The 14,957-nt window shown below is 52.9% G+C and overlaps 1 protein-coding gene across 1 annotated transcript in view; it reads left to right on the top strand.

Annotated features, from left to right (window-relative positions):
- The window catches only part of PAX5 (paired box 5), a 180,396-nt gene that overhangs the window by 143,003 nt on the left and 22,436 nt on the right, over positions 1 to 14,957 (top strand). Inside the window, exon 8 of the mRNA XM_040267670.1 lies at positions 228 to 329. Within this exon, the coding sequence (XP_040123604.1) occupies positions 228 to 329 (102 nt within the window). The remainder of the gene's footprint in view (positions 1 to 227; positions 330 to 14,957) is intronic.

The following is a 14,957-nucleotide window of genomic DNA, read 5'->3' as shown; positions in this document are numbered from 1 at the left end:
AGAGCTCTGGTTTCCCAGGGATCCGACCGAGCTATCCTTGCTTCCTGCTGGTGGAGCCTGGCTGGAGGGGTGGGTGAGTACGTGTGTGTGTGTGTGTGTGCGTGCACGCGTGCACACTGGCATCAAGCATCCAGACACGACAAATGTGCAGATGTCTGGGGAACTGTGGACAGGAGCAGCTGGCCGTGGGGGTGCTCACCCTGTGATTTGTTGCTTTGACTCCTCAGGCCGCGACTTGGCGAGCACGACCCTCCCTGGGTACCCTCCGCACGTGCCCCCCGCTGGACAGGGCAGCTACTCGGCGCCGACGCTGACGGGGATGGTACCTGGTGAGTGTGTGCTGTCTGTGTCTTTGCAGCAGGAGGCATTTGGGGTTCGTGGGGGGCATTCCTCCCCACATAGTCTCAGTGACCTCTCTGCTTCTGAGGAGTGAACCTGAAGAGATGAGGCTGAGCTCCACCTTCTTGGCCTCTTTGTCCACCAGCGGCAGCACCTGGGAGGATGTCAGAGTCACGGGCGTCCTTGACTCTCCCTCAGACACCCCTCGCTGGCTGCACCGGGAGCCTGAATGCAGAGGGGCATGGGACCTGGCTGAAGGTCGGAGAGGGGCTGTGTGCGTGCTAAGTCGCTTCAGTCGTGTCGGACTCTTCGCGACTGCCCGGATGGTAGCCCGCCATGCTCCTCTGTCCATGGCATTCTCCAGGCAAGAATACTGGAGTGGGTTGCCATGCGAGAGGGGCTGGGGCGTCCTAAGCTGCCCAGCAAGTAGGAGGCGGAGCCACAGTAGAAACCCTGACTCAGCATGAACCACCCTGAGGCCCAGGCAGGAGGGCCCCTGCCCAAACAGCCCTAAGGCCCTTCCGGCTTCTTGCCAGCCCACATCACCAAGGTGCACACCCTGGGGCCCAGGGTTGACTCTTTGTGCGCAATGTAAACAAAGTGTGGACGTGAAGCCTGGTTGTCCACACCTGCATTCAAGGCCAGTGAAGACAAACAGGCTGGGCGTGGGGAAGGAAGCCGGGCGGATCAGGGCTCAGGTGGGCCTTCTCCATGCAGCCAGGGCCAGGCACAGGCTCTGAGGAGACCCAGAATTCTAAATTCGCTCCTGGCCTTCCAGGTTATTACGGAGACTATTTAACAAGGTAGGAGGACAGAGCATATTTCATTTAACGGTTTGTTAGCTTGATTTATGACTTTTAAATATGAGACATATGGGAAATGGCCTCCGTGTGTACTCTTGCCCTGGGCCTTGCCAGCGCTGGGGAGGCCTGCCAGATCCATGCCTGCAAAGGCTTTGCCTTTTCTGCCTCCAGGAGGGGTCACAGCAGAGCCACCGTGTTCAGGGCAAGAGAGGGAGGTGACGGGACACACCCTCCTGCCGGCCTCCCCCCCCACTGTCTCCCAGCCTTTAGCAAGTTAGGATTACCCAGTAACTTCGTGGCTGTGGATCACTTTGTCAAGTGTAGAGTGCTTGCCCAGGAGCCCTTCGATGTTATAGCCTGTGAGGTGGGCAGGGCCCCCAGGGTCAGAAGGAGGCTAGCGAGACTCAGAAAAGTTAGGGAACTGCCCACAACTGCAGAGCTTGGAGGTGGGAGGTCTAGAATCCAGCTCTTCTGCTCTCCAGTTCAGCACTCCTGCCCTCTGCCACCCTGTGCACCCTCAGTCTGTCGATGCATGCTTCTCAGTGATGGCAGAGGGGGAGATGGCAGCCCCAGGTCCAGTCCTGAAGGCATGTGGGCAGGCGAAGCGGGGCCCTTTTGCCAACTCCAAAGAGACTGAGTTCAGAGCAGCGGCTGAACTTGCCCAAGTTTATCTAGACAGAAGTGCCCTCCAGCCCCTGGGATTCCTCCAATCCTAATTACCAGGCTCGGGATACAAACGGCCAGGGCTTCCAGCAGAGCCTCCAGCAGGTACCATTATTGGTGGCAGCAGGAGCCACAGGGCTGCACAAGAGCGCAGCCTAAGGGACCTACCAGCAGCCACTGGACAGGGGCAGCCACGGAGCCTGCCGGGACTCTGTAGAGAGGGAGGGCGCATGGAGGGGGGAAGGAAGACAGGTGTTTTGGCAGGGAAGCCCCATGTCTCTCTCTGCAGCCTCCCTCACTCCCTTCTGTTTTCCTTCTCTTCCCGCTTTCTCTTCTCATGCAGCCCCAGCACTCATTCAGCACCAGGCCTGGTGTCAGGGCTGCGACTCCACGCTTAGCCAGCAGGTCCTTAGCCCCTGTTCCCCAGTGTCCACAGCAGCATCACATCTCTGGGACTCCGTCTCCAACGGGATGTCCAGATGCATTCGTGGATGGTTTCATGGGGGCAGTGCTGGCCCACACTCGTGGTCTTTGCTGGAATCGCCCACATCTAGCCCACCTTTCAGCACAGTGGGTCCTCTGCCTTACTTGTCTTCCGCACCCCTCATAGCCCATAACACAGAATAGGTCCTTTTATGTGAGTGTCTGGCTAAAGGCAGGAAGGAGGGAAAATTAATACTGACCTGCATATGAGTTTCTTGTGGCTGCTATAACAAGTTAGCACAAACTTGATGACTTAAAACAGTGGGAAAATTTCTCTCACAGTCCTGGAGCCCAGAAGGCTGAAGTCAGTATCACTATATGAAACAGTCCTTCCTCCAGCCTGGAAGTGAATCCCAAGGGAAACTGAAATCTTCTGAACTGTTTTTCCTACCCAGGTTCTGAGAAGAGCTTTCCTGGTGGCTCAAATAGTAAAGAATCCACCCGTAATGTGGGAGACCTGGGCTTGATCACTGGGTTGGGACGATCCCCTAGAGGAGGGCATGGCAACCCACTCCAGTATTCTTGCCTGGAGAATCCCCATGGATGGAGGAGCCTGGCGGGCTACAGTCCGTGGGGTCGCAAAGAGTCAGACACGGCTAAGCAACTTAGCACAGCACAGCACAGGTTCTGGGAAACATTTGGCTGCCACCTCTTCCATTATAAGAGAGACTTCCATAGATGATGTTTTCTTTTAGAATACGTTGAAAAGAGATTATGTCCAGGGTATGCTTGGGCAGTTGAATTTTGGGGCCTGGAAAAATAGTATGTTTTTCCATATGAACCATGGTCTTGGTGGCTTAGACTCCTGTTTGTTTCGAATTTGGTTCTGCTGTTGGGGTTGTCCCTCCTCTGTGATTTCAGGATGTGTTCACATATGCAGATCAGGGCGACTTGGTCTGCTCGAGTGTCTGTGGATTCAGTTCCTGTGGCTCTGCCAACCCTACACAGCACTTGGCTAACTGGTTACGTTGACCAGAGCAAACACGGTACACCACATCAGCTCAGCGTAGAGACAGTTCTCAGACTTTATTTTCATCAAGTCCCAGCAAATGCCAAAAGTTCTGCACCAAAGATTCCATCGTATCTTGACCAGTGTAACTAGTTGATTCCCGCCTAAAGGTATTTGCACAACCTAACGGATATTGACATGGCATTTGAAACTCTTAAAAATTCTAGGCTGGGGGAAAGATGGGGGCGTTCACTGCCCTTTGGCTTCAGTGAGTCTAAGAAGCAAGGTAACCAACTGTCTTTGAGATGAACTCACCTTGCTCCCACACCCCTTACTGGACTCCTCTTTGGGGGTTTCAGGCCAGAGTGCCAAGAAATCCTGACCAGGTCGTGTTTACCTCCCCTGGGCTGCAGCAGACAAGCAGCTGTTTGACGAAGGCCCTAGAAGGAGCCTGGTGGGCTCTCTGTCCTAGAAGCTCTGCTCACTTTAGATGGGCGTGCATCACCTCTAGATGCTGTTCATTGAAATCGCTCAACTGATGGCTTTCTCGAAGAAGTGGGAGGTGATGGTGAGGTTGGAGTGGACCCCTGAGGCCAATGAGGTGGTGTGGGCAGGCACTGGGTCCTGGACTCCAGTGAGAGGGATGGAGGCACCCACTCCCCATCACAGGGGCGATTCCTCTGCTTAGTGCACTCAGCCCGCTCTGTTACTCCCACTGCCACTGGCCCAGACTGCCTGGCTCCCTCTCCCATGTTTTCACCTAAGGCTTCACCAAACATGTGTTAGTTTCCTCTTGCTGCTATGACAAGTCACTGCAAATTAGGGACTGACTAAAAGCAACAGTAATTTCTCATTTTATGGTTCTGGAGGTTGGGAATCCAAACTGGGTCTCCCTGGGCTGAAGTCCAGGTGTCAGCAGGGCTGTGTGCCTTCTGGAGGTCACCCAGGGAGAATCATCTCCTGCCTTCCTCAGCTTGTAAATGCTCTGCATCCCTGGCCTGAGGTCTTTATCATGACGCCATCTTCCAGGTTTGCTCTCTCCTGGTCCCTCTTCCTCTTAGAAAGACCCTTGTGGTTTTAATGGACTCACCTGCTTAATCCAGGATAATCTCCTTATCTTCAGGTCAGCTAATTAGCAACCTTCATTCCCCTTTGCCATACAACCCGACGTGGTCATGAGTTCCAGGGATTAGGGTGCAGATATCTTTGCGAGGAGAAGTGTTATTTGGGAGGAACCCCGCCATCTAAACCAAGACCCCCATCACACCCTTCTCAAGGCATTCTGTTCTTTTCATTCAATATTTAAGCACAGCGGGAGGAGTTTAATTTAATTAGCTTATTCCTTCCTTGTCCAGTTCCCCCCAGGTCTGTACAGTACTCGAGGGTTATGCAGCACACAGGCTCGGCCTATCTTGTTCATCGCTGTGTCCCTGGTTCCTGGCAGAGTGCCCAGCCCATAGTAGCACTCAGGCAATAGTAGATGCCATACAAATGGCGGTGGGGGTGGTTGTGGGGTGGTGGCTGGGGCTGGGCTGCCTGGGAGAGCTCAGCTCAGTACTGCAACAGTGCAGCCTTGGAGGATGAGCTGCCCTGAGGGCCTGCAGTGGCAGCCACGTGGTGAAGCAGGGAGGCTGGTGGTTGAGAGCGTGGGCCTGGAGCCAGGCTGCCTGGTTTTGCATCACCCTCCTGCTTCTCACCAGCTGTGTGACTTGGGGCAAGTTATATAACTTCTCTGGATCCTCGTTTCCTCCTCATCTATAAAATGGGGGTGATGATAATAAGAATGAGGATTAAATGATGAACAATTGGCCCTCTGGATCTATGGGTTCAGCATCCATGGATTCAACCAACCATGGATAGAAAATAGTCAGAAAATATTCCAGAAAATTCCAAAAAGCAAAACTTGAATGTTAGCAACTGTCTACATAGCACTTGCATTGGATTAGGTATTGCAATTTATCAAGAGATGATTTAAAGTATACAGGAGGGTCATGTAGGTTGTATGCAAATATTACATCATATTATATAAGGAACTTGAGCATTGGTGGATTGTGATGTCCACGGGGGTCCTGGTCCCTAACCCTGGCTAATACCTAGGTATGACTGTCATATATGTAAAAACTCTTAGAATTTTGCCTGGCACATATTAAGTGCAATGTAAGTATTATTTATTATTATTATTATTATTATTATTATTATTATTATTTACAGTTGCTGTTGCTTATACTGGGGTCTGAGCTGGGTGTGGTGGTGAGGAGAGAAGCCTAGCAGGCATGCCTAAAGCTGGCCTTGCCCAAATGGCATCAAGTCAAGAGCTCTCCAGCAGAGCCCACATCCCTTGGAGCCCGTGGATCAGTGGGAGATCCAAATTAGAAAAGAATCTAGTCACAAGCAAAAGTACTGCTAAGCAGGAACAGGGTAGACTCTGAATGCCTGGAAAAAATGGAGAGACCCCTGGGGTTGGTTCAGATGAGAAAGATGTCCTGGTAAAGAGGGCCAGAAGCTGGGCTGTAAGCAGAGTATCCTTGGCCGTCTGAAGAGGAGGGGGGCAGGGGACTGAGAGTGGGTCCAACTCAGCAACTGGAGTGGGTTCATGTGGGGAAGAGCATGGCCCAGCCAGCCCAGCTGGGTAAGTGGGGTTGATAGGAAGAGAAGCTGGTTAAGGAGGAGGCCAGTGGCCAACAAGGTTAGGATTTGAACTTGTCAGCTTTTGGAACTCTGCACAGCTCCATAGGCATGGCCGAGACCCGTGGATGGGAGTCAGAGGGACACCTTTGTCAGCCTTGAATAGAGACCCTTCCCCAAAACCAGAACTGAAAGCATGAGAATGGGCAGGCTTGGGAGGGGCCAGGAGAAGCCAGGGAGGACTTGGTGGAGAGGCTAGAGCATCTTGTGAGATTGGATCACTGCTCCCTTCTCAGGCACCTCCCTGGCCCAAGCATCAGCATGTTTGCTTAGGGAATGAATAGCCTTTGTTCTTAGCTCTTATGACCTCCTCACCAGAGCTCCTGTGGGTCCTGTGGCCAGGGCACTTTCTAAGCTCCCTCCTCACCTTTCCAAGGCAGTCCTGGAACTCCACGCACACCTGTTGCTTGTTCCTGACTCTTTGCTGCCCTCTAGTGGCCTCCAGTCACTCTGCCACACCAGGAACATGGACCCTGGGGAACAGCAGACACAGCCAGGATGAAATGGCAGGTAGCCATTCATTTGTCCTTTCATTCATTCTCAGATATTTCCTGAGAAACACTGGGTGCTGGCTCTGGCCTAGGTGTGATGTTACAGACATAACCCCTGCCCTCAGGGAGCTCACAGTCTAGTTGGTGAGTTGTTGTTTAGTTGCTAAATTGTGTCCAGCTCTTTTGTGACACCATGGACTGCAGCCTGCCAGGCTTCTCTGTCCATGGCATTTCCCAGGCATGGGAAATGGAGTGGGTTACCATTTCCTTCTCCAAGGGATCTTCCCGACCCAGGGATCGAACCCGCATCTCCTGCATTGGCAGGCAATTCTTTACCACGGAGCCACCAGGGAAGCAAAATATAAGAAGCAACTTTATTTCTGGCAGCTTGATGAAGTTGTGAGATGTTGTTGTTGTTTAGTTGCTAAGTTGTGTCCAGCTCTTTGCAACCCCATGGGCTGCAGCCCAACAGGCTCACTGATATTAAATATCATTCCCGCAAGCTATGTTTAGAGCTAAAATCTAGGAATGTGCTGAGGAAATGCAGGAGAGAGGCTGCTAGGTCTGCTGGGGGCGCTGGGACAGGTGGGAGAAATCAGGGAAGGCTTCCTGGAGAAGGTCATCTGAGCTTCACCTTGAAGGGTAGTTTGCCAGTCTGAGAAGTTGGAGGGGCATTGCTGCGAGAGGGACTATGTGTAAGAAGACCCAGAGCCTCAATTCCTAGAAATCTCTGGGGCATGAAGTGCTGCAAACAGCAGCCTTGACAGATGGCAGGCTTGTCCCAGGCAGATCTGAGTGTGAGTCGGAGGGGAGGCTCCTGCGCCTTCAAGGCGTGGAGAATGAGGGGTCTGGAGTGGCCTGATCTGAGCAATGCCTATGACTAAAGCCCGATGTGAACCCTGCGTAGAAGTGATGCTGGGACTGGGGAGAAACTCCATGTGGGTTTTATGGCTGCTTTGCCACATTGGGGAAGAACAGAACTGCAGAAGCAAAGGCTCAGAGATGGAAAGCGTGCTGGCACATGAAGGTCCAACTGGAATCCAAGAGGCCTGGGTTTTGATTCTAGCTGTCAAACCCTCACAGTGTGACCTTAGAATGCGGTCTTGGGACTTCCTACTCTCTCAAAGCAGGAGGTAGGGGGCAAGGAGATTGAATTAGATGCTCCATAGGGGGGCTTGAGCTATTTCAAATCCTTAAAGATGATGCTGTGAAAGTGCTGCACTCAATATGCCAGCAAATTTGGAAAACTCAGCAGTGGCTACAGGACTGGAAAAGGTCAGTTTTCATTCCAATCCCAAAGAAAGGCAATGCCAAAGAATGCTCAAACTACCGCACAATTGCACTCATCTCACACGCTAGTAAAGTAATGCTCAAAATTCTCCAAGCCAGGCTTAAGCAATACGTGAACTTCCAGATGTTCAAGCTGGTTTTAGAAAAGGCAGAGGAACCAGAAATCAAATTGCCAACATCCGCTGGATCATTGAAAAAGCAAGAGAGTTAAAAAAAAACTATTTCTGCTTTATTGACTATGCCAAAGCCTTTGACTACGTGGATCACAATAAACTGTGGAAAATTCTGAAAGAGATGGGAATACCAGACCACCTGACCTGCCTCTTGAGAAACCTATGTGCAGGTCAGGAAGCAACGGTTAGAACTGGATATGGAAAAACAGACTGGTTCCAAATAGGAAAAGGAGTACGTCAAGGCTGTATATTGTCACCCTGCTTATTTAACTTATATGCAGAGTACATCATGAGAAATGCTGGGCTGGAAGAAGTACAAGCTGGAATCAAGATTTCCAGGAGAAATATCAATAACCTCAGATATGCAGATTATACCACTCTTATGGCAGAAAGTGAAGAGGAACTAAAAAGCCTCTTGATGAAAGTGAAATTGGAGAGTGAAAAAGTTGGCTTAAAGCTCAACATTCAGAAAACAAAGATCATGGCATCTGGTCCCATCACTTCATGGGAAATAGATGGGGAAACAGTGTCAGACTTTATTTTGGGGGGCTCCAAAATCACTGCAGATGGTGACTGCAGCCATGAAATTAAAAGATGCTTACTCCTTGGAAGAAAAGTTATGAGCAACCTAGATAGCATATTAAAAAGCAGAGATATTACTTTGCCAACAAAGGTCCATCTAGTCAAGGCTATGGTTTTTCCAGTGGTCATGTATGGATGTGAGAGTTGGACTGTGAAGAAAGCTGAACGCCGAAGAATTGATGCTTTTGAAGTGTGGTGTTGGAGAAGACTCTTGAGAGTCCCTTGGACTGCAAGGAGATCAAACCAGTCCATTCTGAAGGAGATCAGCCCTGGGTATTCTTTGGAAGGAATGATGCTGAAGCTGAAACTCCAGTACTTTGGCCACCTCATGAGAAGAGTTGACTCATTGGAAAAGACTCTGATGCTGGGAGGGATTGGGGGCAGGAGGAGAAGGGGACGACAGAGGATGAGATGGCTGGATGGCATCACTGACTCGATGGACGTGAGTCTGAGTGAATTCCAGGAGCTAGGGATGGATAGGGAGGCCTGGTGTGCTGCAATTCATGGGGTCGCAAAGAGTTGGACACGACTGATCGACTGAACTGAGGGGGTTTTCTGGTCCTGCCACACAAGGGCTTCTAAATCTGCTGATATCACCCCTCTGCTGAACTGGAGGGCTCCTGAGCCAGCCACCACTGTTCCATGTGGGCAGCAATTTCCCTTCAGGTCTGGGGCTGGGACGTGCTAAGGCAATGGCGTTAGGCTTTCACGTGTAATCGGGTAGATCACTTCCAAGGGCTGGAGCTGAAGGAGAAGGGAGCCTCGAGCTGTGCTAATCCCATATGGCTGTCACTGTATCCTCTAACCCTGCTGTGACAGGCAAGGATGGCCTTCAGGGGCTCCACCCCTGGAATGAGGGCTTCACTGGGGACAGGAAGAGTGAATATAAAGTTCTGAGACATGCTTTACTTGTGTACATACCAGAGTCCTTCCAAAATCCAGACTCAGTTGACCGGGGCCGTCTTCGTTTCTTCCTTTGATCTACAGCCCCTGTCTCCAAACCTTCATCAGCTATTGGCCCTCAGCTGGACGGGCTGCCACCAGTAAGCCTGTGGGTCACTCCATCCAGGATTCTTCTCCCCAGAGAACTTTTGGCAATGCCCCGAGCTTTTGGGGGGGACAGGGAGAGCAGTGGGGCTCTGCCCTGTCAAAGGAAAATGCTTTTGAGTGAAGCCAAACTACCTCTTCCCCTAAGTTAATTCCAGCAACAAGCCTCGCCCCCAGCCACATGGTGCTTTACAGTCTATAAGAGAGCCACACCTGTCACCCCCAGTGGCAATTTGAAGGCACCTTTGAGGTTGGAATGTTTATCCCCATTTCAGAGGTAAGCGAGCTGAGTTCAGAGAGGTGCCGTGGCCAGCCAGGCTGCACAGCCAGTCAGGGGGAGCAGCTGGGCCTGACGCCTGGAATTCTGGTCCCAACTTCACCCAGGCCCTGGTGCCCATGGAAAGTGGGCCCAGGGGAAAGGCTTTGGTTTCCTTGGCGCTCCCTTAGGGGTGTGGATGGCCTTCCTGACCCAGAGGTCTTTTACAGGCCGGAAGAAGGCTTTCCTAAGCGGGGACACCAGGCAACCACACTTCAGACTCCGGTACATTTCCTTCTGCTCCCCATCTTCACCTGTCCACGTGCCACCCATGCTCCTGGGCCCCAGTCAGATGCTTTCTCTAAGAGGAGGCCTACACCCCACCTGCTCCAGGGGCACATCTCTCCCCTGAGCACTGTCAGGGCACTGCCCAGGGTCTGCCTCGCCCAGGGCTGGAGTGACTGGGCTCCCCCGGCTCCTGGATGCTCCGCTGGAATCCTCCCGCCATCCAATCCCTGCACACAGTAGGTGCCCACAGATATGAGGGGGTAGAGAATTTGTTTGAGTCGGGCACATGCCCCTCCCGATCTTGTCCAGCCCGGAGTCAGGGGCTTGGGGCCTGATTGTGTAATTAAACAGAGCTTCGGCTCAACTTACATGCCCCAGCTTGCTCTTCCAATATTTGCTCTGGCTCCTCGCTGGAAGACACTGAGACAATGGCCCTTGTTACCCTCTGTTTGAGTTATTTATTTTTTTCACTTTTCCCTCCTTCCCCTCTCGGGGGACTCGCCTCTCGCCCTCATCCCTCATGTTTTCCCTTTCACTTGACTGTCACTCTCATTGTCCTCCTGGGGCCAGGAACGCAGGGTGACAGGCAAGGGGAGCCCAACCGGGCTAGGGAGGCTGGAAATATAGTCATTAATGGGACCTGAGAAGCCCAGATGTCCTCCCTGAATGCGGGTAATTTGTTTTTAATGAAAAACCACGCGGTGACCCTGAACAAATGAATTTTCTTTATAAGGAGTCTATGTGCAACGGCACAAATAAAGGATCTGAATCAGGAAGACTTAGATCCAGAGCTGAGAGAAAGAGAGAGAGAAGGTGTGGGAAGGAGAGCCAGGGACATAAAGGAGGAGGGAAACGGAATGTTCAGATGACGACTGTGCTTCATGTCCTTTTGTCTGAAGCGCAGTCCCAGGTCATGAGTGCCTTGGGCATTGTCCTGCCAAAGCAGGATGCGTGACAGTTGTGACCATTTCGAGGTCTTGTTCACAACAATGCAAAGGATATGAGCCACCATCTGGACAGATGTTTACAAAGTACAGTTCTTGTGTGTGGTCTCAGCAGGACCCCACCATAGCATCAGGAGGGCACAGCTTTTAGCCCCATTTCACAGAGATGAAAACTGAGGCTGAGGAGTCGCAATTTGCCTAAGGTCACACAGCTAGCCAGTGGTCGTGTCCAGATGACAAGGGAAAGGCTTTGCCAGTTTGGAGTTTGACTGTTAGAAGCACAATGCTCCCTCTGCAGGACCCAAGAGAAGGGGGCCGCTCTGAGATAAGGGGAGGTCCCGGGTCTGCACTGAGGAGTCTTGGATTGAAGGAAAGCCCCATGGCCCCAGAACTTTGTTACTCTGCAGATTTTCTGAGTACTTTTCAGGGCGGGAGAAGGGGGCATTCCTGGAAAGAGAACTCCCCAGAAAGGAGCCAGAGTCACTTGCAGAAGTGGCTGCAGGGGATTGGAATCTGGAGAGCAGCCGTGTCCCACCACCCACCACCCAGGACCCTGGGGGGGCGTCCAGAGCAGGTGCCTGGGGGCAGCAACAGAGGTGCTGGTTCAGCAGAAGCCCCAGCCGAGGGCCTGCCAGCACGTGCAGCACTGCAGGTGGCTAGCAGGGATCTAGGGTGGGATGTGTCTGTGTGATGTGAGGAGGTCTCCTCTGACATGTGCCTTGCAGAGGGCTGGAGTGGCCTTTATATACTCTGTAGCTACTTCTCCCTTCGCCAGGGATGGACTGGCCAGACTGACCTTAGAAACCAGCCCAGGGGTATGAGGATGAGGTCAAAGAAAGGACTTGCTCAAGGTCACAGAGCCAGTCAGAGGCCCTTTTTTTTCCCCTGTGGCTGCAGCTTGTCCTTTTGTCCCCACTGGGCTAGTGGGACATAACCCCCCACATCCTCTACTTCTTCACCAAAGCGACAAAAAGGAAAGCATTCTGTCCCGACTTCATGCAGGCCTGGCCTTCCTGGGGTGGTCCCTGGGTGACCTGGCTTCTAGAACAACTTGGAGCACAGTTCCCCCACCCATCCACCCACCCCAGCCTTGTCCTGTCCCTCCTGAGCATGGGTCTTCCCCAGGCCCTCCCTGGTCAGCTACAGGAGCATCTCCTGGGATGCAGGCCGAGCTGTCCGCAGGTTGGTCAGAGCTTCAGCCTGGGACCTTGGTGAGGCCTCACTCCTCCTGCCCTCAGTCTTTCCCCCAGAGTCAGGCGGCTGGACAAAAAGAAATGATTGTGTGTTTTTTTTTTTTTTCCTGCATTCAGCTGCCCTCTGGAAGTTGTGACCCAATTAGAAAATCAGACAAATAGAAAAATCTGGCCACTACCCTAGCTGAGTTTATAAAGTCTCAGCTCACATTTAGGTCTCTGCCTCCCAAACACCCGCTCAGAGAGCCCGACCGCCCAGGCTTCCTTGACCACCTGGAGCAGCCTCTGCCGCTCTCCTCTGTAATTGACAATTTATTCCTCACTGACTTCCAAAATGGACTTGAGGCAGCTTCTTGATCTTTCAGTAACATCAGCCCGAACCTGAAATCCCTTATAAAATCGGAGGACTGTGAGTGGGTCACAGGCAGAGGCCCAAGAGGGAACCAGCTGGCCCCTCCCACGAGTGGACTGGGTTTTAACGGGGTTTCACCATCCAGCTTCGTGCCCACCCTGCCCTGCAGCTGGAGCTACCCAAACTGCACTGCTGGGAGTGGGGAGCTCACTTTCTTGGAAAAGGCTTCTGTCTGGATGCATTCCAGAGCGTGCTTCCAAAAACGTACTTTTAATCAAAAAGATCACCAGAAAAACTGGGACAAATTGTGATTCTAGCAGTGGACAGTTGTAAATGCCAGGAGGGGTTGCCAGTTGGCAAATAAACTCTGGTGAGGTCTTGGATTAATTATACCACCAGTGAGTTGATGCGGTGGGGTCTTTCTTAACTGTCCTCATTTCTAGAATCAGTTCTGGTCTCCCTCCCTTCCACCCTCCCTTCTCTCCCTTCGTCCCTTCCTCCCTAAGCTTCTCCCTTCCCTTGTTCTTGCCTCTCTTTCCTTCCTGCCTTCCTCCTTCCTTCACCTATTCATTCATCGGACAGTCCCTGATCTCCTCCTTGGTGCTGAGCCCACTTCACGGAGTGAACAGAGAAATCATTGAATTTCTCAAGACTTTGGAGCACCTATGAGGAGAATTACCCATATTACGCGCTCAGAATGGAAAGAAACCAGCTTGAATGTGGTGGGTTCGTGGGACTGCCAGGCCCAGGAACCCCCCCAGGGGACAGGAGGGTGAGGTCTAGGGGGTGCTGGGCTGGACCAGAGATGGGAAGGGATCCCTGGCCCAAGACCAGCTCCCTCTGGGCCTCCCCTGAGAGGCTCCGAGGGAAGCCTGGTCCCCCAGAACCTCTGTCCCTGAAGTGGGTGTCAGGCCCGTGTGTACAAACAGGGGTTCAGTATTTAGGAGTGGGGAGGAGCAGGGAGCTGCCCTGAATGGCTGCCCGCTTTGGAAATTTCTATGCATTTGTAATAACAAAATTACCATAATTTGCTCGTTAACGCAGCTAGATCAGTCAAGCATTGTTCCAGGCGGGCAGGGAGGCCGCGGCGCCTCTCTCTGCACACTCTCCACCCCCCAGCCAGCCTGCCAGCCCGTTAGAGCTCTGGAAATTAGCATGCAAATGGTCCTAATTCGGTGGGCGAGCTGTCAGGCAGCGCCTCTCCGGCCTCGTCTCTGTGAAGGCCCTGACAGCCCGGCTCCGGCGCCGGCCCACCCTCCTCGCTCCAGCCAGGAGGGGCTCCGAGGGGCACCTCCAGACTGACAGCTTGGCGGCCTCCCTCCCTCCGTCAGCGCCATCAGGCCTGGCGGTGGGCTCCCCGGGGAGCAGGCAGGGCTGCCACCATGCCGGCCAGCCGGAGGAAGCAGGGAGCGGGTGGGAGGGCTGCTGGCGGAGGCTGGTCGGTGCTCAGGTCCACCAGCTTTGGCTGGCTGGGGCAGCGTGAGGGTGGAGTGGGGCCCCCTGACCAGGGCAGGATGGGGCCCAGGGACCCTCGCGGCGGGTGGTTTCTGAGAGCGGCCCCATGGGAACTGGGGCACTCTCTCCACCTGCACACCCACTGGAGCTAGTCAAATCCCGCCTTTCTCTCCCTTCTTTGTCTCCCGGGCCTGACTGAACATTCCTCTCAGCCTCCCCGTACCTGGAACAGCTCTGTCTGCATCTGAGCATGCGACTCCTCCCGTTGCGAGGGAGACCTGGGGGAGGCCAAGAAGGTGTGGGGGGTAGGCCGGATGCCCTGGCCTGACACTCGGCTCCCTTGGCCTCAGTCCTGCCTCCAGTCACCGTCCCCCCTTGGCCTCTTTTATAGTCTTCCTCCAGGGGCTGTGGTGAGGATGAGGGGAGAAGGCCCCGCTTTCTAGAAGTAGCTGGCATCTAGTGAGAATGTCTATGAGCAGGTCATTTCCCAGCCAGCTGGCCCTTCACAACAGCCCCATCAGGTTGGTGTTGATGGTACCCCATTTCCTAGAGGAGGAAGCTGAGACCTCAACTTACACAGAGTAACTTGCCCTAGTGGCAGGGCCAGGATAGAGTCCAGTCTTGATTGCTTAGATCCTCTTAGCAGGAGAAAAAGCAGGACCCTGAGAGCCAGACCATACTTCTGTCTCAACAGTGAAAGGTTTAATGATACCCTTATAGGCAATCCGTGCCTCTTATGGTGCTTGGCACATCCTCGATACTAGATAAATGTGGGCTGAAAGGAGAGAACCCCAGTAGCCCGGTTTGACAGTCGTTTGGGATTTGCTATATCCATCCTTATGTTCCTCTTCTGACCTGTGAGAACAGAGTGAAGAAGCAACAGCTGGAAAGAGAGGGGACACCACGGAGCTGATCTTGAGGTTTCCCCTAGGTTGTGTCCCAGGACCTTACTCCTTCCTCCTCA

Source organism: Oryx dammah, unplaced genomic scaffold (assembly GCF_014754425.2).
Source record: "Oryx dammah isolate SB20612 unplaced genomic scaffold, SCBI_Odam_1.1 HiC_scaffold_1, whole genome shotgun sequence".
Classification (NCBI taxonomy): domain Eukaryota; kingdom Metazoa; phylum Chordata; class Mammalia; order Artiodactyla; family Bovidae; genus Oryx; species Oryx dammah.
Note: the sequence above shows the minus strand (reverse complement) of the source record. Positions and strands in the feature narration are given on the sequence as shown.